Source organism: Neovison vison, chromosome 11, assembly GCF_020171115.1.
Source record: "Neovison vison isolate M4711 chromosome 11, ASM_NN_V1, whole genome shotgun sequence".
In the NCBI taxonomy this organism is placed as follows: Eukaryota; Metazoa; Chordata; class Mammalia; order Carnivora; family Mustelidae; genus Neogale; species Neogale vison.
Genome location: NC_058101.1, coordinates 7,422,731 through 7,446,097, shown reverse-complemented (window position 1 = coordinate 7,446,097; position 23,367 = coordinate 7,422,731). Strand labels below are relative to the sequence as shown.

At 37.4% G+C, this 23,367-nt stretch overlaps 1 protein-coding gene across 2 annotated transcripts; it reads left to right on the top strand.

Moving 5' to 3' along the window:
* Positions 1–107: 107 nt before the first annotated feature.
* Positions 108–17,930, top strand: THAP6 (THAP domain containing 6). Of its 2 annotated transcripts, XM_044224502.1 has the most exons (5): positions 108–180; positions 1,047–1,149; positions 2,323–2,530; positions 8,584–8,709; positions 15,177–17,930. In XM_044224502.1, exons 2-5 carry the CDS (start codon positions 1,070–1,072, stop codon positions 15,429–15,431), a joined length of 669 nt encoding a protein of 222 aa, XP_044080437.1. In that variant the 5' UTR covers positions 108–180; positions 1,047–1,069; the 3' UTR covers positions 15,432–17,930. The 2 variants fall into 2 exon arrangements, with proteins under 2 accessions (XP_044080437.1, XP_044080438.1); XM_044224503.1 differs by lacking the exon at positions 8,584–8,709.
* The last annotated feature ends 5,437 nt before the right edge of the window (positions 17,931–23,367 follow it).

The window sequence follows — 23,367 nt, the reverse complement described above, 5'->3', positions numbered from 1 at the left end:
CAGAGAAGTAGCGTCACTAGCACACCGCCCCCTACCGACCGCCGCGGCCTGCCGAGCCGATATGGCGGCCGAGCACGTGACCCGGGGCAGCCAGATTTCCGGTTCCTGGGGCGACGGGGCGGAAGTGAAGAGAAGTGCAATCTCTGTCGTCGACGTCAGTCGCTGACTTCGCCGCTAACGGTAATAAGTCTTAGGTTGCTTCTTCTCCCCCTCCCACCCTCCATCGCTATTCGCCCAGACGTTGGGCGTGGTTCGGGGCGAGGTGGACGGTAGCGGCGCGGAGACGCCAGGTGGCCCCCTGAAGAAGGGACGCTCTCCGGCCGCCTCCGCACCTGTGACAGGGCGGCCCCTCCCTTTCTCCCTGCGGCGGCCCGGGGCCTCGAGAAAGGGGCGGAGCTCCGCGGGCCCCGGGGCTCTGAGCGGGCACCTGCGCGGGCTGGCCCTGCTCGCCGGCCCTCGACCTGTTGCTGCTTTTACTCGTCCTTCATTCCTTCAAACTATGCGTTGACGTTTACTGTTTACCAGTTACCAGTTAAGCACGGGGCCAAAAAGTGAGAAAAAACACACGCCCCACCACGCCCTCCTGCAACTCACGGGCTGGTGAGGGAGAGAGACAGGAATCAGAGAATCACTGTAGCAAGGTTGCGACTTGGAGAAGTGCCGGGAAGAAGTGTTTGTTCGAGGGGAGCTAGTGCTGGATGGGCTCTGATTTCATCTGAGCGTCAAGGAAGGCTTCCCTGGGGAAGCAGCACGAAGCCAAAAGATGAGGAGGAGTGAGTGAGTGTGCAAAGGCCCTGTGACCTGGTGCCTGCAAGAAGCCGCGAAAGGGAAATGTGCAAGACCGCAGGATAGACTCAGACCCCTCGGAGTGCCTAGTGTGATACGCTTTGCCTTATAAAGAGCCAAGCCCCTGGAAAATTTTTAAAGCTGCCAGAAAATATTTGGCTTTGGCTTTCTAGCGAGATTTCACGGTACCCAACACATGCTGGGAAAAGTAAATATGTTGCTTGAAGTTACTAACTCTTACCGTTTTAATTTTCTTTCAGTTCTGTTATGAGTTGCTAAAATCATGGTGAAATGTTGCTCGGCCATTGGATGTGCTTCGCGCTGTTTGCCCAATTCCAAGTTAAAAGGACTGACATTTCACGTGTAAGATTTTGCTGTAGTTAAGCCAAGTACTTCTGACGGTTATAAAAAGCCAATGACAGTTCCACTTAAATCTTCAGCTTTGATCTTTAGTTCCCAAATCTGTAAATCGCTTTTTTAGCTAGATTTGAAGTGACAGGGATCTATTTACATTTTTATAATTTAGTTGAAAAGTTTAAGATACCTGCCAGGGTATCAGAGGCTAGTAAACAAAAATAATCAAGCTCATTTTTGCTATAATGTTGTTACTTTGCATTTTAACATACTTTCAAAGAAATTCAATTTTGTTTACATAGGGTGTACAGTCTGTAGGAAGAAAGGAGCTTTGCCCAAATTTGTCCTTTCTGTTTAGAAGTAGATCTAAAATATAAATTACAAGCTCAGACCAAGGGTTCTTTAGCAGTACTACAGATAAATCAAAATGATCCAGATTTTCTATTTTAAGCCATTCTTCTGACAGCAAAGGAAAGGAATAATAAGGCTTAACAATTACTCATTTGCTTAAGGTTTATTTTGCTGCTTTTGTTTGAGGCACTGCTTCGTGCTAGAGAAAGATCTGTTAACTACTTTGCAAGGTATGAAGAAACAAAAAATGAGTATGTGTACCCTACGTTTTCTAAAAAAGATTTGAATTGGCTTGGAAAACTGAAAAGATATGGTTATTGATTTCCAGATCTCTCAAAATAGTTCTTATCTCTGGAATTCCAAACGGCAACAGTTCTTTGCCTCATTCACTAAGCGTTGATAGACCTGTTGTGTATTAAATGCTATACTAAACAACTTTCTGATGCTAACAGAAGAATGAAAATACAAGGTACTCTATTCATCTGGGATAAATTCTGGATATCACTTCACATAGGAAAAGGCACAAGTGATATTATCATGTATAGATAAAGAAAAACCTCCAGTTGTGAATCTTCCTATAAGACTGAAATATTCCTTGAAACTTTTTTTCTTTATAGTACGAAGAAAATTGAAATAGAGGCGATATGTCTGCAGCATGATTAATAGAAAACTCTATTACTGAAAGTTCTGAAAGCATGATTCATAAGGGCTTCCTGAATATTCCATTTCTCAAGAATAATAACTCTTCAATGAGCCAATTTAGTCACAGCCTTAATTCAAGTATCTATCAATAGTGTTCAATTTTAAAATACTTTCTGTATTTTTTTCTAGATTCCCCACAGATGAAAACGTCAAAAGAAAATGGGTATTAGCAATGAAAAGGCTTGATGTAAATGCTGCAGGCATTTGGGAGCCTAAAAAAGGAGATGTGTTGTGTTCAAGGCACTTTAAGAAGACAGATTTTGACAGAAGTGCTCCAAATATTAAACTGAAACCTGGAGTCATACCTTCTATCTTTGATTCCCCGTCTCACTTACAGGTTTGTTTATGAGACACTGCTTACCATCATTACGTATTTTTTATGGTACTATTGAAGAACCTTTACCACTGAGGCTAAGATTTTTAATTGTTTGCTTGTTTCTCTGAAGTCCATTTTTGAGTTTTTACTGCTTCAGCTTTTATAACATATAGTAGGAATATTTTACCAGTAGCCACTCAGAAATATTTGTATGTTCCTAAGATCTGGTGAAGGAGACTGACTTAGGAGTTAACATAATTCAGGATTTGTTTCTAAACAATGGAGGAAAATAAGAGGGTTGAACTGAAGTTCCAAGTTGCCAGTCCTCCTCACACTGGAGCAAAAGTCAAGAGCAGAGCCACTAACAGGACCAAAGTAGACTTTTAGAGCCACATACATTCAAGCTTAAAGCCTAGGTAGAACTAAAAAGAAGAAGAGCAAAAGAGATGAGAACAGGAGAATGAAAGGAGAGAAAAGGTAAGAAAAAGAAAATAAAAGGATTGTATAAGTAAAATCTAGTTGAATTTTGTGTTTTTTCTCAGTAGTATTAGTGTTATAGATTGACTGCCTGGCCTTCAGTATCTCTCTTAATATGTGGTAAAGTGGTTCTAAAAACCATAGAGTAACTGATTCCAGCGTAGAAAATTCAGGGAGAGCCTCTGGGTCCCGGAACAACAGCAATGAATTTCCAATGAAATTACTTCCTTCCCAACAGCTGGAAACAGGAAGTACAGATGGTCTTTGTCTTACAATTTTTCCACTTTATGATGGTGCAAAAGCAGTATCCATTCAGTAGAAACCATACTTTGAATGTTTAATTTTCATCTTTTTCCGGGCTAATGATACGCAGTATACACTACCATACTCCTCTGATGCTGGGCAGGGGGATTGAGCTGCAGCCACATGGCCACAAGGGTAAACAACCAATACACTATCAACTGTTCTGTACCCATACAACTAGTCTGTTTTTCAGTTTCAGTAACAGTATTCAGTAAATCACATGAGATACCAACACTTCATTATAAAATAGGCTTGGAACACCTAGGGGCTCAGTTGGTTAAGTGTCCAACTCTTCTGCTCGGGTCATGATCTCAGGGTTGTGAGATCGAGCTGTGTGTTAGACTCCATGCTGGGCGTGGAACCTGCTTAAGAGTCTCCTCCTCCCTCTCCCCTTTCCCTCTTTGCTCTCACTCTTGCTCTCTCTCTCTAAAAAAAACATAAAATAAAAAATAAAAGAGGTTTTGTGTTAGATCACTTTGCTCAACTGTAGGCTACTGTGTTGTGAGCATATATTTATGGTAAGCAAGGCTAACTATTATATTCAGTAGGTTAGGTGTATCAAATGCCTTTTCAATTTATAATATTTTAAATTTCCATAACCCCATCATAAGGTAAGAAAGATCTGTAATGCACAAGTGTTCCTGCTTCTATATGGTGTTGACTACTATACCCCTGTCTTTACTGGGTCATCTTCCAGTGCCTGCATGATCAAGTAGAGCTGCCTCACTCTCTCCCGTGTTGACACCTGTACAGTATCTTGCATACAATTTGTTGGCAAGGTTTTTCTTGCTTTTCTAGCTTTAATGTTGAGAATCTTAAGAAATGCATAATCAAATAAACCATAATACTAACTTCCAAAAACTATATCCTTATAACGAAGTTTTTCATTATGGGAAATTAAATGATGCAAGCAAAAAGACAATAGAAATTAACAATAATCGGGGCACCCAGTGGGCTTAGTTGGTAGAACATGTGACTCTTAATCTCAGGGTCCTGAGTTCAAGCCCATATTGGGCATGGAGCCTACTGTTTAAAAAAAAAGTATAAAAAATTAACAATAGTCATAATCCAGAGGTAATACTTTTAACACTTCAATGTGTTATCTTTCCAGTCATTTGTTTGTGTATGTTTGTATATAAATTCATCTATAGATATTCTTACAAAAATAAAATTACACTATAGATTTGAACCTGGAACAACAGAGTTGGATTGCATGGGTCCCCTTATACACAGATTTTTTTTCAATAAATACAGTACGATAAATGTATTTTTTTCTTCCTTAGGATTTTAATAACATATTCTCTAGTTTACTTTATGGTAAGAATACAGCATAGAAGACATATGCAAAATATGTGTTAATCAACTATTTGTGTTGTCAGTAAGGCTTCCAGTCTACAAACAGTAGGTAGTTAAGTTTTGGGAGAGTCAAAAGTTATACACGGATTTTCGACTGTGCAGGGGAGTTGGTGCCCTTAACCCTGCATTGTTAGAGAATCAACTGTATATCCTTTTCTTAATTTGCTTCCATCTGTCTCTCTCTCTCTTTTTTCATCCCAGCATTTAAATAGTGTTTACTATGTGCCAAGCACTATTCTAAGCACCTTATATGTAAACTCATTTAGTCTTCTTAACAACCATGTGAAATAAATACTATTATTATTCTCATTGTACTGCTTGAAGACACATATAGGTCCAGAGAGCTGAAATATCTTCCCCAGGGTCACACGGCTATTAAATGGCAGAGGCTGGATTAGAACCCGTCATTTTGGCTCCAGAGTCCACTGTAAACTACTGCTATCCATGATACTAAATATTTTTCCATAACAATGGCTTTCAAACTTTAGTCTACATAAGAATTATCCAAGGAGCTTGTTTAAAATGGGGAACCGGGGCATCTGCATGGCTCAGTCTACTGAGCAACCTACTCCTGGATTTGGCTCAGGTCATAAGATCAAGCCCTGCGTAGGGCTCCATGCTCAGCAAAGAGTCTACTTGAAGATTCTCTCCCTCTGCCACTCCCCCTGCTCACACTCTCTCCCTCAAAAATAAATAAATCTTTAAAAAATAAAATGGAGAATCCTGTTCCCCAGAGAATCTAAGTTTGGGCTAGCGTCCAGAAAGCCGCACATTTTAACAAGCATCCCACTCAATTGTGTTGCACATCTACACATGATAACTTTTAACAGAAACATATAGACATCAGTTTTTTGTTTTGTTTTTTAAGATTTTATTTATTACTTGACAGAGATCACAAGTAAGCTGAGAGGCAGGCAGAGAAAGGGGGAAGCAGGCTCCCCAGGTGGGACTCGATCCCAGGACCCTGGGATCATGACCTGAGCTGAAGGCCGGCTTTAACCCAGTGAGTCACCCAGGTGCCCCTAGACATCAGTTTTTTAAACTAAACTTTATACTAAAATATACATATGGAAAGTGCTCACACATCATAAGTGTACCTAGCAATAAGTTGTCATAAAGTGAATTAAATCCCTTTAAGCCAAGATATAAAATATTAACCATTACCCCAGAAGCCTCCTTCATGCTCTTTTCCAGTCACTATACCTCCAAAGGTAAATACTATCCTGACTTTTATCACTGTCTGTTGTATAAATAGAGTCAATATGTCCTCTGACTTCTTCAGCTCAACATTTTGTATGTGTGATTCATCCATCCTACTACTGTGATAGTAGGCCATTTTTTTTTTGCCATATAGTATTCTATTATCTAAATAAACTATAATTCTGCCTTTCTACTGTTGATAAACATTACTTTAGGTCTGTTATGAATGATGCAGCTATGAGTGTTTTTGTCCATGCCCCTGGGTACATGTAGGTTCACATTTCTGCAAAGTATACATGCAATTTTCTTAGAAGTGCAACTGCTGGGTACTAGGGATGTGTATGTTCAGCTCGAGCAGATACTGCCATCGTTTTCTAAAGTGGTTTTGCCAATTTGTAGTCTCACCATCTGCAAATAAATGTTCTCTGGTTTTATATTCCTGTCAGTACCTGGTGGTATCAGTTTTACAAAAAATATTTAGTGACCATGTGGCAATTGATTTATGTATGAACAATAGTTTGTGATGATAACCTATATACAATAGTAATTGTATATAGGTTATCATCACTTACTATTCTAAACAGTGCTGTGATAAACATTATTCTAGCCAAATCTTTGTACATATCCTTATTGTCTCAAACTAAACTCCCAGAAATAAAATTTTGCATCAAAGATTACACACATTTTTAAACACTTTGCTTTTGATACAGATCCCCACAGGCCCACCAGAGAGCTTGTACCAATCTATTCCCTAATTACCTTTGCATGAAAGTATCCATCCACCCTAGTCATCAGAGTAAGTTGTGTTTTTAACCTTTGCTAAAATTGATTGGCAAAAATGACATTTTGTTGTAATTTATTTTGGGATATTGGTCTCTGCATTTATTAGACATTTGTATTTTTTATTTTGTGAGTTACTTATTGAGGACCTTTTCTATTTTCATCTTCTGAATTCTAAATTATGTGTAAAAACACTACATATTGAAGATATAGATTATTTAACTGACCTCTGAGTTGCAGTTACTTTTTGTTGTTTTTAGTTTTTAGTACAATTATCAGGTTGGTTTGGGTTTTTTGTTTTGTTTGAAATTCGGATGTCTCTTTTAAATAGTTCTATATTTTCTATTGAATTATCAGCCTCTAGCCTTCCCCACCTTAAGATAATATAAATATTCCCTATTTTTTTCTACTGCCTAAGGATTTTCATTTTTACATAAATTTTTAATGCTAGGATTTCAACATTTATTTTATATAAAGGACATAACTTTTTCTTAACTCATTTTTACATGATTTAGAGCTTTTTTTAGTATTTTTTTTAAGATTTTATTTATTTATTTGAGGGAGAACACAGAGAGAGGGAGAAGCAGACTCCCTGCCAAGCACAGAGCCCAACACAGGGCTTGATCCCAGGATCCCAAGATCATGACGTGAGCCAAAGGCAGAGACTTAAGCAACTGAGCCACCCAGGCACCCCGATAGCCTTTTTTCGCTTTTTCTTTTTCTTTTTTTTTTTTTTGAAGATTTTATTTGAGAAGAGAGAATGGGTGCACATGCACATGCATGAGAGGTGGGGGAGAGGCAGAGAGAGAGAGAGAAGGAGACTCCCTGCTGAGCACAGAGCCAGAAGCTCTCAATCTCACAACTCAGAGGTTATGATCTCACAACCCTGAGATCATGACCTGAGCTAAAACCAAAAGTTGGATGCTTAACCAACTGAGCCACCCAGGTGCCCCAGGTTTTCTCCACTTATTTAGACTGCCTTTTTTTCCCTAAAACCTTTTACCCAGCTGATCTATTTCTAGATTTTTCTGTCTTGTCTTTGAGAGAGTACACACTATATTAACTGTTGTTAATGAGTAATATATCTTTAAGAAGTGATAGGACATATTCTTTCTCAACAGCACTCTTATTTTTTTAGGAAGATTTGTGTTTCTAGATGAACTTCAGGGTTATTTTCAGGAAGTTCCTTTGAACTAATCCCAGAGATTAAACTCATACTGTTGTTGCTGTATTATATGTAGACCAGTATTGCCTGTAAAAAGATTTTATATATTTCTTTAAAAGGCAATATTGGTCTATGCACTACAGAATACCATGTAATTCATCCTCGTTCATATGCTAGAACACCAGCTCTAGTATCCTAGTGGCCTATAAGAAGAATAGAATACATTGGGTCACCAGGATTGCACTGTCAATATGTTTTCTTAAAATTCATGCTCTCTGTTAAGGAGAAGCTAAACTTTTTTCAGCAATAGCTATGAAAAGAATGTTTGAGACCTCTTAAAGGAGACATTGCCTGACATAGTGGACAAGACTTCAGTAACATCCTTAAAGCAAACATGAGAGCCATTTCATATTAAAAATGCTGTCTTTTTTACAAGCTGAGTGCATACTATCAGAAAACAATTTAAAATAAAATTTGAGAGTGAATTTAAGCACTTAAGACCAAATCTGCCTCTCCGTGACCTGCCTCTCTTTTGACCTGGGGCTGGAGTTGGGGAGAGGGGTTATCTAGGTTATTTGGAGGATTGTATGAGTGGAAAATTATTTTTAATGAACAGTAGTTTGTATTTTTTAAAAAAAAAAACTAATCTCAAAGGAATTTAAAATTTACTGAGTTTTCCAAGCAATTTCCATGAAAAGAAATATTGTATTCCACTACACAAAGTTAAGAAGGAATAAAAATTTTAAAAAGGGCAGAAGTATCTACAATGATTTTTATTAACTCTACTTAACAGGAGAAAAGAGAAAAACTTCATTGTAGAAAAAACTTCACCCTCAAAACCCTTCCAGTCACAGACCACAATCACCAGCTTGTTGGTGCTTCCTCATGTACTGAAGAATTCCAATCCCAGTTCATTTTTGTAAGTAAAATTACTTACTGACCTAATGCTGATATTTTTAATATGCCTTCTCCATTAGGATTAGATTAGAAATGTAGGTGTTGAGATATAGATATAAATACAGATATGATGTCCAAAAATAATATTGCTTCTCAGAGCCATTATAATTTTTGCATATGTAGTAATAATATAGTAGTTAATCCTTTGGTTACATTTTAGTTGAAAGAATTCCTTCACAGAGCTTTATTTACCAAGAAAAATGCAATAATTAATTTCTCCCATTAGGTACTGTACCTTCTAAATGGAAATATGTAATGACCTCTTTAGGTTTTCTTAGAACAGTCATACACATACAGAGTTTTCAGGCTTGCATTAGTATTCATCTCATTGAGTATTCATGTTAGAGCCAGACCTAGAGCCCAGATCTGTAACTTTACAATAATTCTTGAAATCAGGCAGTGTTTGTCTTCCAACTTTGTTATTTTTTCAAAGTTGTTTTGAATATTCTAGGTCTTTTGCATTTTCATGTGAATTTTAGAATCATTTTGTAATGAGTTCTACAAAAATTTCTCCTGGAATTTTAACTGGGATTCCATTTGGAAAGAATTGACATCTTAATGAAACTATTTTAAGTCCTTGAATCTGTGAACTCATTGTATCTCTACAGTTATTTAGGTCTTTAACTTCTCTCTGCAATATTTTATAATTTTCAACGTACCCATCTTTCACTTTATCAGATTTATCCCTAATGTTTATGCAGTTGGATGCCATTATAAATGGTGTTTTGTTTTGTTTTTACTGATAGTATATGGTAGTTGATTTTTGTATGTGGATCTTCTATTTGGCAAACTTGCTAAACTCATATATTAATTATAAAAGCCTTTTTATAGAGGCTGTTAGATTTTCTACATAATCATCTTATCTGTCATTAAAGTTTTAATTCTTCCTTTCCAAAACAGTAGTCTTTTCTTTTTCTTGCTTTATTGCACTGCTTTGAACTTCCAGGGCTATGCCGAATAGAAGTATTGAGAACTGTTCTCCAGACTTTGCCCTTGATTTTAGAAGGCAGACATTCAGTCTTTCGCCACTAAATATGATGTTAATTATAGGTTTTTTATAAATGCCTTTTATCAGGCTGAGGAAGTGCCTTTCTGTTCCTAGTTTGGTGATAATTTTTATCAGAAGTGAATATTAGTTTTGTCAGATGGTTTTCCTATGTCTATTTAGATTATGTGGCTTTCTTTTGTAGTTTTTAATATGATTAGTTATATCAATTCATGTTTGAATATTAAACCAGCCTCAGAATAAACCTTTCCTCATGGTGTGTTACCACTTTTATATATTGTTGGATTAGATTTATTAAAAATTTGTTCAGAATCTTTCCTTGTATATATAGTCGGGATATTGGCCTGTAGTTTTCTTTCTATGTAATGTCTTTGTCTGGTTTTAGAATCAGAATAATGCTGACCTCAGTGAATAAGTTAGAAAATATTGCCTGCTTTTTTGATTTTTCTAGATGAGTTGGTATAGATTTGTTATTATTTCTTCCATAAGTATTTGACAGACTACCCTAGTAAAACTATCTGGGCCTGAAGTAGGAAAAATTTTTTGGTAGCTTGTGTCTTCCAAGGGCTTTGTCCATTTTATCTCAGTTTTCAGGTTTATTATTTTAAAATTGTTCATAATATTTGCTTATTATCCTTTTAACATATGTAGAATCTGTAGTGATATTATCTGTCCCATTTCTGATATTGGCAATTTGTCTCTATTCTCTTTTATTGCTGATCAGTCTGCCTAGAGATTTATCAGTTTTATTGTCCTGGGGCACCTGGGTGGCTCAGTTAAGCATCTGCCTTTGGTTCAGGTCATGATCCCAGGGTCCTGGGATCAAAGCCCACATCCATCAGGCTCCCTGCTCAGTGGGAAACCTGCTTCTCCCTCTCTGACTTCCACTGCTTGTATTCCCTCTCTCAATGTCTTTCTCTCTGTCAAATAAATAAATTAAAATCTTTAAAAATAAAATCTTTTTTATTGATCTTGTCAAAGAACTAGGTTTCATTAATATTCTTGCTTTTTTGTTTTTGTTTTTTACTTCACTGATTTCTATTCATCTTTATTATTTTCTTTTTTCTACTTCCATAAAATTTGTTCATCTCTTTCTAGTTTCTTAAAATGAAAGCTAAGGTCATTGACTTGAGGCATATTTCTTTGTAATATAGGCATTTAGTGATACTAATTTCTTCCTAAGTATTGCTTTAGAAAGCCTCCAGAAATTAAATGTGTTCATTTTCATTTAGTTCAGAATACTTCTAAATTCCATTTTGATTTGTTCTTTGACCCATGAATTATTTAGAGGCATGTGCCATATGGTTTCCAAAACTTGGGGAATTTTCCACATATCTTTCTATTAATTTCTAATTTAATTTTATTCTAGTTAGAGAATATATGTTGTATGTCTTAAAATACTTTTAAATTTATTGAGACTTATATTCTAGAATATGGTCTGTCTTGATAAATGTTCTGTGTGCATTTGCAAAGAATGTACATTCTGCTGATGTTGGCCAAAATGTTTTAGAAATGTCCATTAAGTCAAACTATTTATAGTGTTATTCAAGAGTTTTCATCCCTACTAAACTTCCTTTTCTTCTGTTTTTGAGAGAGGAATGTAATCTTCTAGTAATGTTCTAATTCTCCTTGAAGTTGTCAGTTTTTACTTGTTATGTTTTATAGCACTGTTATTGGGTAGTAAATATTTAGGATTATTATGTCTTGATAATTTAACTCCTTTATTATTAGGAAATAACCTTCTTTATCCCTGATAATGTTCTTTTGCTCTGAAATCTATTTTCTCCAATAGCAGTATACCCACTTTATTTTTCTTTATCATCAGTGTTATCTATTGGTATACAGATCATTCCCAACTTATGATGGTTCGACTCATGATTTTTCAACTTTACGATGATGCAAAATCAATAGACATTCAATAGAAACCATATTTCAAGTTTTTTTTTTCAATTTAACTAGCTTGTATTTTAAAATGTCAGACAAGAAATACTCAGAAACAATGAAAAGACAACTACTTGCCTCATATAAAGCATACATTGATTCATAATTATATCTTTAATAAACTATAAACATTTTGATGTTAGGAATCATTTCATATTCAATGGTGCTAAATAAATAATTTAATTAAGTTCTTTCTAACTTAACTCAAATATTATTACCAGAAAAGGATTGTAAATAACTGTATTCTTTAGAAAATATATGTGAAAGATTATCTTATTTATTTCAAAATATAAATCTAAATTATGCAGCAATTGAAACAAATTACACCATGATCCATTGTTGTGGTTAATGAAATGACATTCTCTAGTGAATATGGGTCTCTCATATTGACAGTACACTTAATATTTCAAGTTTTTAATTTTCATCTTTTCCTGGGCCAGTGATATGTGGTATATACTCTTATGATGTTGGGCAATGGCACAAGTCACAGCTTCCAATCAGCTACATGATTACAGGGGTGAACAATCAATACACTTAGAACCATTCTATGCCCATACAACCATTGCTTTTCACTTCCAATAACAGTATTCAGTAAGTTACATGAGATATTCAATACTTTATTATAAAATAGGCCTTGTGAAACCCATCATAAGTGGAGGTAGATCTGTATCTTTTTCTGCTCTTTTACTTTGAACGTATTTGGTGTGTTTGGACTGCATATTTTTTTAAGTAAGTTATATTTTTGGGTCTTTATTTTTTTTTAACTCTAATCTGATAATTTCAGCCTTTTACTTGGGTTATTTAGACCATTTACACTTAATGTGTTTATCGATATTATTTTGTTTAATTAAATCTGTTGTCTTATTTGTCTCTTACTTGTTCCCTTTGCTCTTTGTTCCTATTTTCTTTTTTTTTTCAGCCTTTTTTTGTGTTAATTGAATTTTTTTGGTTCCATTTTATATTTTTTTTGACTCATCAGCTGTAACTTTTTGTTTTGTTTTAGTGATTGCTTTTGAGTCTATAGCATTCATCTTTAAATTATCAAAGGCTATATCCAACTGATATTTCACTTAACACATATTATAAGAATCTTAAAATAGTCTACTTTCATTTCCCTTCTCCTAATTTTTGTGTTACTGCTATCATACATTTCACTTTTACATAGACTATAAACCCCACACTGCATTGTTCTAATTTTTGTTTTAACAATAAATTATCTTTTAAAGAGATATAAAATATTAAGAAAAAAATCTTATACCTTACCCATGTAGCAGCCATTGCCAGGGCTTTTCATTCCTATATTTCCCTGTGGTTCCATTCTGTCTGAAGGATTTTAACATTTGGTGATTAACTCTTTCAGCTTTTATATTTCTGGAAAAAAATTATTTAGTCTCTGTTTTTGAAAGAGCTTTTCATTAGGTATAAAATCCTAGGTTGATAGTTTTGGAGATTCTTTTGTTTGTTTTTAGTTCTTCAGAGATGTTGCTCCACTGTATCCTCACAAGCATTGTTTTTAACGCAAAATCTGTCATCTTTATCCTCTATATATCTAATGTTTTTTTTTTCTTTGCTTTTAAGGTTTTTTTCTTTCCCAGTGGTTTGAATAATTTGATTATGATGTACCTTAGTTTAGTTTTCTTCATATTTCTCATTCTTGGGATGAGAAATGTGCTTGAGCTTCTTTATCTGTGGGTTTATAGTTTTCATCAAACTTAGAGTAATTTTGGCCAAGATTTCTTCAGATATTTCATTCTACCTCAACCTTTCTTTCCAGTCCTTCAGGGATTCTGACTGCATGTATATTAGGCTATATGAGTCAGACTACCGCTTACTAATGCTGTCCTAAATTTTTTTTTTCTGGTTCTGTTTTTCAGTATTCTCTTTTCTCTCTGCAGTCTATTCTGGATAGTTCATATTGCTGTATCCTCACCTTCACTAATCTGCCCTTAATTCCCTCCAGTGTATTTTTCACCTCACACATTGTTGATTTTATCTCTAGAATTCTATTTCATTCCTTTTTATATCTTTTGTGTCTCAAAAATAACTTTTTGAATATACAGAATACAATTTTAATAACTTTCTTAATTCCCTTATCTGCTAATTCCAACATCGTGGCAATTCTGGGTTAGTTTCCATTGACCGTTTATTTCTTATTATGGCTCATGTTTTCCTATTTCTATGCATACCTGATAAATGTTTTGTGCTGCACATTGTGGATTTTACTTTGCTGGATGCTGGACATTTTTGTGCCCTGTGTTCTTGAGCTTTGTTCTGGGATACCACAAAGTTATTTGTAAACAGTTTGATCTTCTCAGGTTTTGTTTGTTAGGCAGGACTAGAAGAGTGTTCCATCTAGGGCTATTTGTTCTCCACCACTGCAGCAAGACCCTTCTGTATACTCTACTCAGTGCCCCATGAATCCCAAAATTTTTCTAATCTGGTAGGAGTGGAAATAGCGGCAATGCCCTCTGAACACAGGGTCCTTTCTGGTCATTTTTTCCTCATCCTTGAGCAGTTTTCTACGTGTATGCACTGAATACTAGAAGGGGGGCCTGTAAGGATCTTCAGAGTTCCCTCTCCTCACTAGTACTTTGTCCTGTGGTCTTTCTGGATGCTTTGCAAAGTCTTCTCAGTCTACCGAGCTCCACGGCATAAATGCTCTCCCAAGGCAGTAAACTTGGGCGGTCAGCCAGAGGGCTCACCTCTTAGTTTCCCATCCCTCCAGGATTGCTGCCTTCCTTGCCTAATGTCAGTTATCTTTGTAACATTTTTTATGCCTTTTAGCCATATGTGGGGTTTTTTAGATAGGAGTCAATCCAGTCTGTTATTTCATCTTGGCTAGAAGCAAAAGTCCTCTTTACTAATTTTAATATTAAGTAAAAACTTTTCAAAATTATTTTATAGTGCCTTTTTAAGATATGTTAGTGTTACTTTCCCTATTTTCAAATGAAAAAAAAGTATACCCAGCAAACATAAGCACAGCCATAATAAATACTGAGAGAGCCTAAATTCTCTCTCTTAAAACCCCAAACCAGAGTTATAAACATAACCCTCAGCCTGAGGACCTGCTCCAGTGCTCCTTTTCTCTCATTTCCTTTAACATGAATATCAATATAAAATAAAATAGTTAAAAGTGTAAGAGTTGAAGATTTGTTGGTAGGTAAAACATAAACATAGCAGCACCACAGCTAGGGAACAAAATCTGGATAGTCATTACAAGTGTCATGTTCATAGCAGATACTTACCCCCCAATGAGCAGTGCTTCCCCTGCATAGATTCTGTAACCCCATGTAAAGGAGGGCGGCTCTGGGCACCCAAAATACCGCTTCTATCCGCATCTTCTTCCTGTGTTCTTTAAACCACTAAGTATCACCAACTTAACGATATCTAAGCATTATAAATGAAAAACAGCTGAGACCTAGCTAAGCTTATACGTAACTACTTGTCTCTCTGGTTTAATAACTTGGTGTTTATGTTTTTAGGAACATAGCTACAGTGTAATGGACAGTCCAAAGAAACTTAAGCATAAATTAGATCATGTGATCAGCGAGCTAGAGGATACCAAGAAAAGTCTGCGGAATGTTTTAGACCGAGAAAAACGTTTCCAAAAATCATTGAGGAAGACAATCAGGGAATTAAAAGATGACTGTCTCATCAGCCAAGAAACAGCAAATAGACTGGAAGCTTTCTGTTGGGAGTGTTGTCAGGAGAGCATAGAAAGAGACTATATTTCATGAAATAATTCCATGTTCTGTTCTACCTAAAATTAATATTGGTACAGCTTTTTAGAAAATAGTTCTCATTTACCATCATTAAATATTATCCATTATTTAGAGTGCTTCTTTGGCTCTCCCATAGCATAATGCATTTAGTTGTTATCCAAAGGGTTTTTTTGAAGACGTACAGAAATGTGTGCTAGTTATCATGTTTTTGTATGATTTGTGACAATTATGTTTTTATAGACCTAAACTAGTGCCAGGTCACTACCATAAGATGTTAAGAGATCCAGAAGTTTCCACAGGACTTAGGAAATTATATCAAGTTAGCCACATTCAGCCATGGTATTAGGAACTGGACTCTGCTTCAACAGCATCAGATTTTTGGCTTCAAAGGAGTACCTTGACTTATATATGCTTTATGGTAAGTACATTGAATTATACTTTAAATGTATTTTACTATAAAGCAGAATTCATTTATAACACAAGGCTATCTTGGATCCGATCCAAGTTGCTTTTGTTAAAAAACCAAAAGATTTTTTTTTAAACATAACATCCCATAGTCCTGACCCTGAGAGTAGCAATGGTACAGATCTGTTGGCTTTTAAAGTTGTTCAGAGCCAGGTTGAGAAGACCTCTGATAAGGTCTCAGTTTTTCAGTATGGTACGTCATTCCTCCCCTCTAAGGAGAACTTGATACAAATGTGCATAGGTTTAAAAAACCAAAAAAAGGATCCTAAATCTGATTTTTAAAGTTTGGTTGTGGACAGTTGTTCTGAACATTTTGTTTCATTATAAAGAAGTGTCTTCAAACTCTAGATGCTAGTTCTACCTGGATATTTTTAATGCTCCTTTGTATTTTACAGAAAGTAACGTTGCTGACATTTCTAAAATACAAAATATAGATGAAATCATTAAAAAATAATGATTGTGGCTCTTCCAATTGCAATAGGATTTGGAGAAAGGGTTAGAATATTTTCCTGTAATTAGGAGAATCTACTGTCCAAAGACTTTTATTTAAAGAAAGAAAGTAAAGCAGCAGCTTTAGAGTAGTTTCTTACTGACTATACAAAAGAAGAACCCTTAGCTATTTTTTGATCCAAGTATCAGAAATTTAGCTTTTCTCCTAATTTCTTATTAAGAACAAACTGAAATTAAGAGTCATAAATACTGTGGATTAGATTAAAAATTACCAGCCCAAAGCCAAATTCTACTTTGAAACACATGTACATATTCAAACCTCATTCAGATGTCTATGCTGTAGTAGTTAGAATTTGAGTATCATTTGTTTCATTGTGTTAACTAAAAATGAATTGCATTTTGTGCTGAAATGTTCATGGAAATTTTATTTGTGTTATATTAATATCAGTAAGGATATGGTCACTTGAATTTTCTCTGTAGTCAGGAATTTTCTGTGTGTTAATGCATGTTATATTTTTATGTAGGATTCCATCTAAATGGGAACCTTCCCACATTTCAGAGGTCAGCATTATGCTAAGAAGAAACACCAAGGTCATATCTTTTTACTACCTAGAAAAAAAAATCTCCTTAGCTCCCCATTATTTATTTTAGTTACTTAATTTTGAATTCATAATGAACATTTGAAGGGGATGTTTGGATATGATCTTAGGTTTTATAGAGATACTGTGATAGAAATGTATGAAAATTAAAGTCAGTGGACAGTGGAGAAAAGTAGGATCAATCCAAACACAGTATGTCCAAATTTGGTTCTCTACCGGCTGCTCAGAATGACTCCAGCCTGGGAGACCTCTCCAAGAGTCAAAGCCCAATTTGTGCCTCAATTACAGTCAGTCACCACAGCCACTTTTACCACTTGTGTTCACAGTGAACTTGGCCCTTTTCTTCTTTGTCATTGGGCTTAGTATTTTACTGAGAGATAGGTAACTGAGAACAAAATCTCAGTATCATTAAGGACCCAGAGCTATCCATTTGCTCTTTATTCTAATGGAGAGATGATTACCAATAGAAATATGACATAAGAAGTAGGGTTCTCCTCACCTGCCACCCCAAACAAATAGACACAGTAAATACCTCAGTCCTCTGTTCCAGATATTCCAGCCCAGACCAGGGAGAAACTATCCTGTGCAGAGCCAACCAGTCACCCCCATTTAGAGGGGCCTCAAGCAGCCGAGGCCAGCCTAAGGTTTCACTTTGCTTTAAAGCTTGGAGTAGCCTCTGGATCCTGGAACAAACCAATACACCAGTTCAACTTCAGCACCAAATCAGGTACAAAGGACTTGACATGGCATTTTTCTCCATATCAAGTTCAAATCGCTGGAAATAGACTTTGGTTGCTAAAGATAATCAAAATTATACCACAGTCTTTGAGAAAAGATGAAATGTATTAAAACATATATTTAGTTTTTAAAAAGGGTAAAATATTACAGAAATAATTGAGGAGTGAAGAATCCATTATTCATTTGAAAAATAAAATATTTTCTCTGGTAATGTATGTGGTTTTTATATAGTTACTCAATAAAATGAGCAGTGAAAAATAAAGAGTATATGTACTGTGGTTTTGCTTTCATTTCTTCTGCATTTTTCCCTCCACCAATAACTCTGATATCATAGGGTCTGCTATGTTAGATGACCCAAGTGGCAGACTGGCTTTTGCCAAAATTTGGATGTTTCCTGCTTGGACCTCACTTAAACCTGGCAGCCTTTCATGTCACTCAGTGTAACAGCTGAGAGGAGGAGTATTAAATGTGAAATGGGCTTCCTTCTTCATAGTGGGAGATACAGGTTGTAATAATTTGTCTTTTGCTTCAGAGGGGATGTGCTAGCATGCCCCTGCTCCAGGGACACTCCTCTCCCCAAGTTTTACTGATGTGGTAGGCTCTGAGGGGTATGGGTTTTATCTCACCCTCTAGAGCACATGTACAAATCACATCTTGCTCATGCTATTAGATTAACATAATCCATCAGTCTGGTGACCTAAATGACTTTCTGTAGAATGTCTACCTGGTTTACATCTCTTTTGATTATATTAATAGAAGCCAGAGAGTTACATGGCCTGTTGTTCTTTCCATGTGAGGGTGAACTGTTTGTGATCCTGTTTTAATAGGGAGGGAAAAACTGCCCACCAGACAGTTAGCCACATACCATGTACCCATAGCCATGTTAACCTGTTCCAGCAGAGATGTCACATCTGGCACAGCATCTGTAGTCAGGGCTCCTACTTCATTGAATTTGCCTTAGTCTGCTATCATCCTGCAGGCTCTGTCTAAATTCTGTGGAATAAATAGAGCTCTCATGAAGACTACCACTGCTGCATCTGGTATGTAGGGCTGTGAAGGTGGCACCTTAGCCAACCCCCCAGAAAAATCTGAAGCTATGCTGGTGTGGAGTTGACACAGCAGACCTGAGACCGCTGTCCTTATAAAGGCCTGCCTACGGGGTTGGCTTTTGGCTGGTGACTTTGATTTTGAGAGGATTCCCACTCTTCCAAACCTGAGACCATGACCTGATTCACATGACCTCATTCTGAAGTCATGAACAATTTAGTGTGACTAAATTGTTGGTAGAAATGCTATGGTTATACTGAGCACCTGCTTTCCTTCAGGGAGTCTGGAATTTGGGAATGTGTCAAGCAAGGCCCTGCCTGTATAACCAGCCACCAATAAAACCTGGACACTGAATCTTTAAGAGCTTCCCTGGTGACCACATATCATACCTGTTGTCCAATTCAGTGCTTGTTGAGGGCCTGATTCTGTGCCCAAAGAAAGAACTGCTCTATCCGTAGTAAGATCAAAGGTATAATTGGCTCCTCCATTGGAGTAATGGGAATGCGATATACAGTCTGAGAGGAGCCGGGTTCCAGCTCCTGGAGGCAAGCCTGGGTGAGCATGAGCTATCTGCACCCATTGCCTGCCTTCTGCATAAGACTCACGGTCTTTCTTTCATATCACTGCCTCGTACTTCACCACAGTTCTAATAATTGTCACATCTCTCACCTTCCTCCCTGCTGTGCTGCTTCTGGTCATAGAATTGGGCCTGACCCAAAGCCGGAGTGGGCAGAGATAGAAAAAGAAGAAAAAAGTGTTAGATCAATACCAGGAAATCCGGGAGCAGAAGAAGTTACACTTTGTAATGGAAGAACCACGTGGGAACAAATAGCACTAGCACCAGCAGTTTCAGAGCCAGTGCTGAGAACTGAGCACATTCAGTAATTCTACACACGTTTCAAGTGCCAGGAACTGTGTGTCAGGGACTGTGCTGGGCACTGGAGACACAACAAAGAAAAGACCCAGTTCCCATTCTCTAAAGGGTTACAGATAGTAACAAGTTCCAAATGCCATAATTCAGGGACAGCAAGGACTACATCCCAGGAGAAAAATGAGCTGTCTGATGCCTTTCCTACCCACTGTGCACTGCTTTGGGGGGCCACGCACATGCTCAGCTTCTCATCACAACATCTTACAGCGTCAGTCTAGGGGTCTCATTCATTCTCAATCATCTAATATTTGTCTTTGGCACATAGAGAAGTTTATGGACTAATTCAAAGCAACAACCCATCATATGCATGGCTTTTAAAGCCCCATACCCTATTGTGAAGGATACAAAAATGATAAGATGAAGATATTTACAACCTACAGGGACACACAAGTATCTAACAAATGCAGAGAAGTGGCCAATGTGGCAGGACCGTGGCAATTAAACAAGGTGGCAGGACTGGGAGACTAATGGAACCTCCAAGTTCCAAAATAGAACATCAGTGAGTCAGTGTGGGCATTTTTCAAGTTCTGTCCCAGGACCTGGATTCCTTTATTTATTACTTTTTTTTTCCCTAGATTTTATTTATTGTCAGAGACCAAGAGCACAAGCAGGGGGAGCCTCAGGCAGAGGGAGAAGCAGGCTCCCCATTGAGCAGGGAGCCTGATGTGGGGCTCAATCCCAGGACCTCAGGATCATGATATGAGCCAAAGGCAGATGCTTAACTGACTGAGACACTCAGGCGTCCTGGACCTGGATTCCCTTCATACCTCCTCGGATATGAGAGTAGAAGACCAAACCATCTGGGAGAGAACCAAACGGACCTAGGTTCAAGCCTACTGCTTTATTACATGTAGGACCAAGTTACTGAGCCTCTCTGAGCATTTACAAAGTAGGAATCTACCCAGTTGTGAGAATTGTATTTAATTGTGCATAAAACATACAACATACAATGAACTTTCATATATTGTTTTACTTTCTTTAAACCCCATGCCAAAAGCATGGAAAAAGAAGATTCAAACAGGAAGAAGGGCTGAAGAAAGAGGGGAAATGCATTTCATAGTGAACCGAGGGTGGTGCAGGCAACAGTGGCCTTCAGTAAGCTTCGCTCTGCAGGGTAGCTCAGAAGCAGGCACGGAACGCTATCCCTCTGACAGAGAACATGGTCATCACCATTTTCCTCTCCACCCTCCCACCTCAGCCCTGAAAAAGCCATTCAGTCCAGATTAGATAGGTCTCATTTGTTCATTTGTTCACTCATTTTCATAAAGCACCTTACGGCTGCTCAGCATGTGGTTCACAGACCAGTGTACCAAGTAAGGAGCTCACACCAGAATTGAACCCAGTCATGACACGAAGCACAGTTTAGTTCAGTTAACCTTTCTTTTAAAGACTTTCATATATTTATTTGAGAGGAAGCGAGAGTACAGGGGAGAAGCAGGCTCCCCACTGAACAGAGAGCCTGATGTGGGGCTCAATCCCAGGACCCTGAGACCATGACTTGAGCTGAAGGCAGAGGCTTAACTGAGGGAGCTGCCCAGACTCCCCTTCAGTTAACTTTTTTTCACAGCAGGACCTTTTTCCATGAATGGAACAGCATTATGGTTTACATTCTGGTACAAGTACGTTATCTCATTCTAGATCAGTAAAAAAGAGTTTGCATGTAGCTACTTTGAGCAGCACTGTCTCAGAGAAGTCACCAGTCTTTGAACTGATCTTAGCTCCTTTGTGGTAGTCAGCAGCAGAGGAGTCCCGACAGATTTATATCAGAGAATAAAAACTTCCCAAATCCCCGTGTTGGAGCCTGTGCAGTTGAAAGCTAGCACATCTGACACAGCACATCTGGCCTCGTGTTGTCTCCAACAGAAGCGTTTCATTAAGCAAAGCTATTCAAGTGTCCAGGCGGTCCACGATACTAACCACAAAAGACCGATGATGAGCACCTTGTGGAGACAGGCATTCAGCTACAGACTTGCTGGCAAAGTGTGCTCACCAGACAATTTAAAATGAATGGTCCCAGTGCTTACAGAAGAGTTTGATTTTATAATGGTCCAAAATGTTGCCAGGCTACTCACAGTTGAAGGAAATTACTTCTGAAATCCTGAAGATTTCAACAAACGTTTTGGTTGCCACTCTTACTATCACGCACTTGTAGGTAAGTCTTAAGAGTAGAGAACATCTTACTGACATGTACATTTCATCTTTCTCTGTCCATCAACATGATCTGGACATATTTAGTCAAAAACATGGGCACCAGTTTCAACCAGCAATAAAATAAGGCTATCCAAAGGCTCAAACTCACCAAGTCCCCACAAGGACTGGGAAATTTTAGAGTGAAATGAAAATGCGTTCTACAATTTAAATCTAAAAATGGTTTCAGCCAGTCATTGTTCAAATGTGCCTTTTGGCAAAAAAGTTCCCCTGTGTCCAAAGAGGGCTATGGAAAGACTGCAAGACCAAAAAAATGGAAAGCAATTCAAATTCTATCAAGTGATGATAAACTATGATGTACCCAGATAATGCAATAGTAAGCAACTGAAAAGAAAAAGATCGATCTATCTGTATTGGCATGGAAAGAAAAGGCATTTGATGTGATAAGAAATAATTAGGGGCACCTGAGCGGCTCAGTCAGTTAAGCATCCAGCTCTTGGTTTCAGCTGAGGTCATGGTCTCAGGGTCCTGGGATGGAGTCCTGCGTGAGACTCTATGCTCAGCGTGGAGCCTGCTTGTCCCTCTTCCTCTCCCTCTGCTGCTCCTTGCACACACTCTCTATCTCTCTCAAATAAATATAAATAATCTTTATAAAATATTTTTAAAATCTTTTTAAAAATATAAATAAATAATCTTTTAAAAATAATCTTTAAAAATAAATAACTGGTCTTTAAAATAAATATATAAATAAATTTATATAGCAACTCAAAATATCCCATTTATATAAAATTTTTAAAAATGCTTCGACAAGGGGTACCTGGGTGGCTCAGTGGGTTAAGCCTCTGCCTTGGGCTCAGGTCATGATCCTAGGGTCTTGAGATCAAGCCCCGCATTTGGCTCTCTGCTCAACAGGGAGGCTGCTTCCCCTCCAGCCCCCACCTGCCTCTCTGCCTACTTGTGATCTCTCTCTCTCTCCCTCTCTCTCTGTGTTTAATAAATAAAATCTTTTAAAAAAACAATGCTTCTACAAAACAGTTTCTAAGTGTGTGTGCAAACATACAGAAAAAGGAATGAAAGGATATAGTCAAACTGGTAAAAGTGGTTATTTCTGGAGAAGGTAGCATATACTTCCTGTGAAACAGAGAGAAAAGGAGAAGAGGAGGGAAAAAATTATAATAATAGCATTCTACAAATGTAAATCAAAACTATTTCATCTCTGAAAACCTAAGGGTTGCTTGCTATCAGCCCTCATCATCTCCTTGAGACATTGGCTAAAGTTGGACCCAAGTCTAGAATTACTACCACTTCCTGTGCCACCTGGATATTTCAAAGCACTCTCTCAAACCCCTACCAGCTTAACTCTTGGGATGTACAGAAACCACCGTCTGGGTAGGTGTGGTTACAAGATTGTAGTTAGTTTGCCTATGATTGGTCATCTAGCAGAACCCCAGGAAATAAATAAATAAATAAATAAATAAATAAATAAATAAATAAAACAATGCCTTCATCCCCTGTTAAGAAACTTCCAGACAAGAGGCGCCTGGGTGGTTCAGTTGGTTAAGTCGCTGCCTTT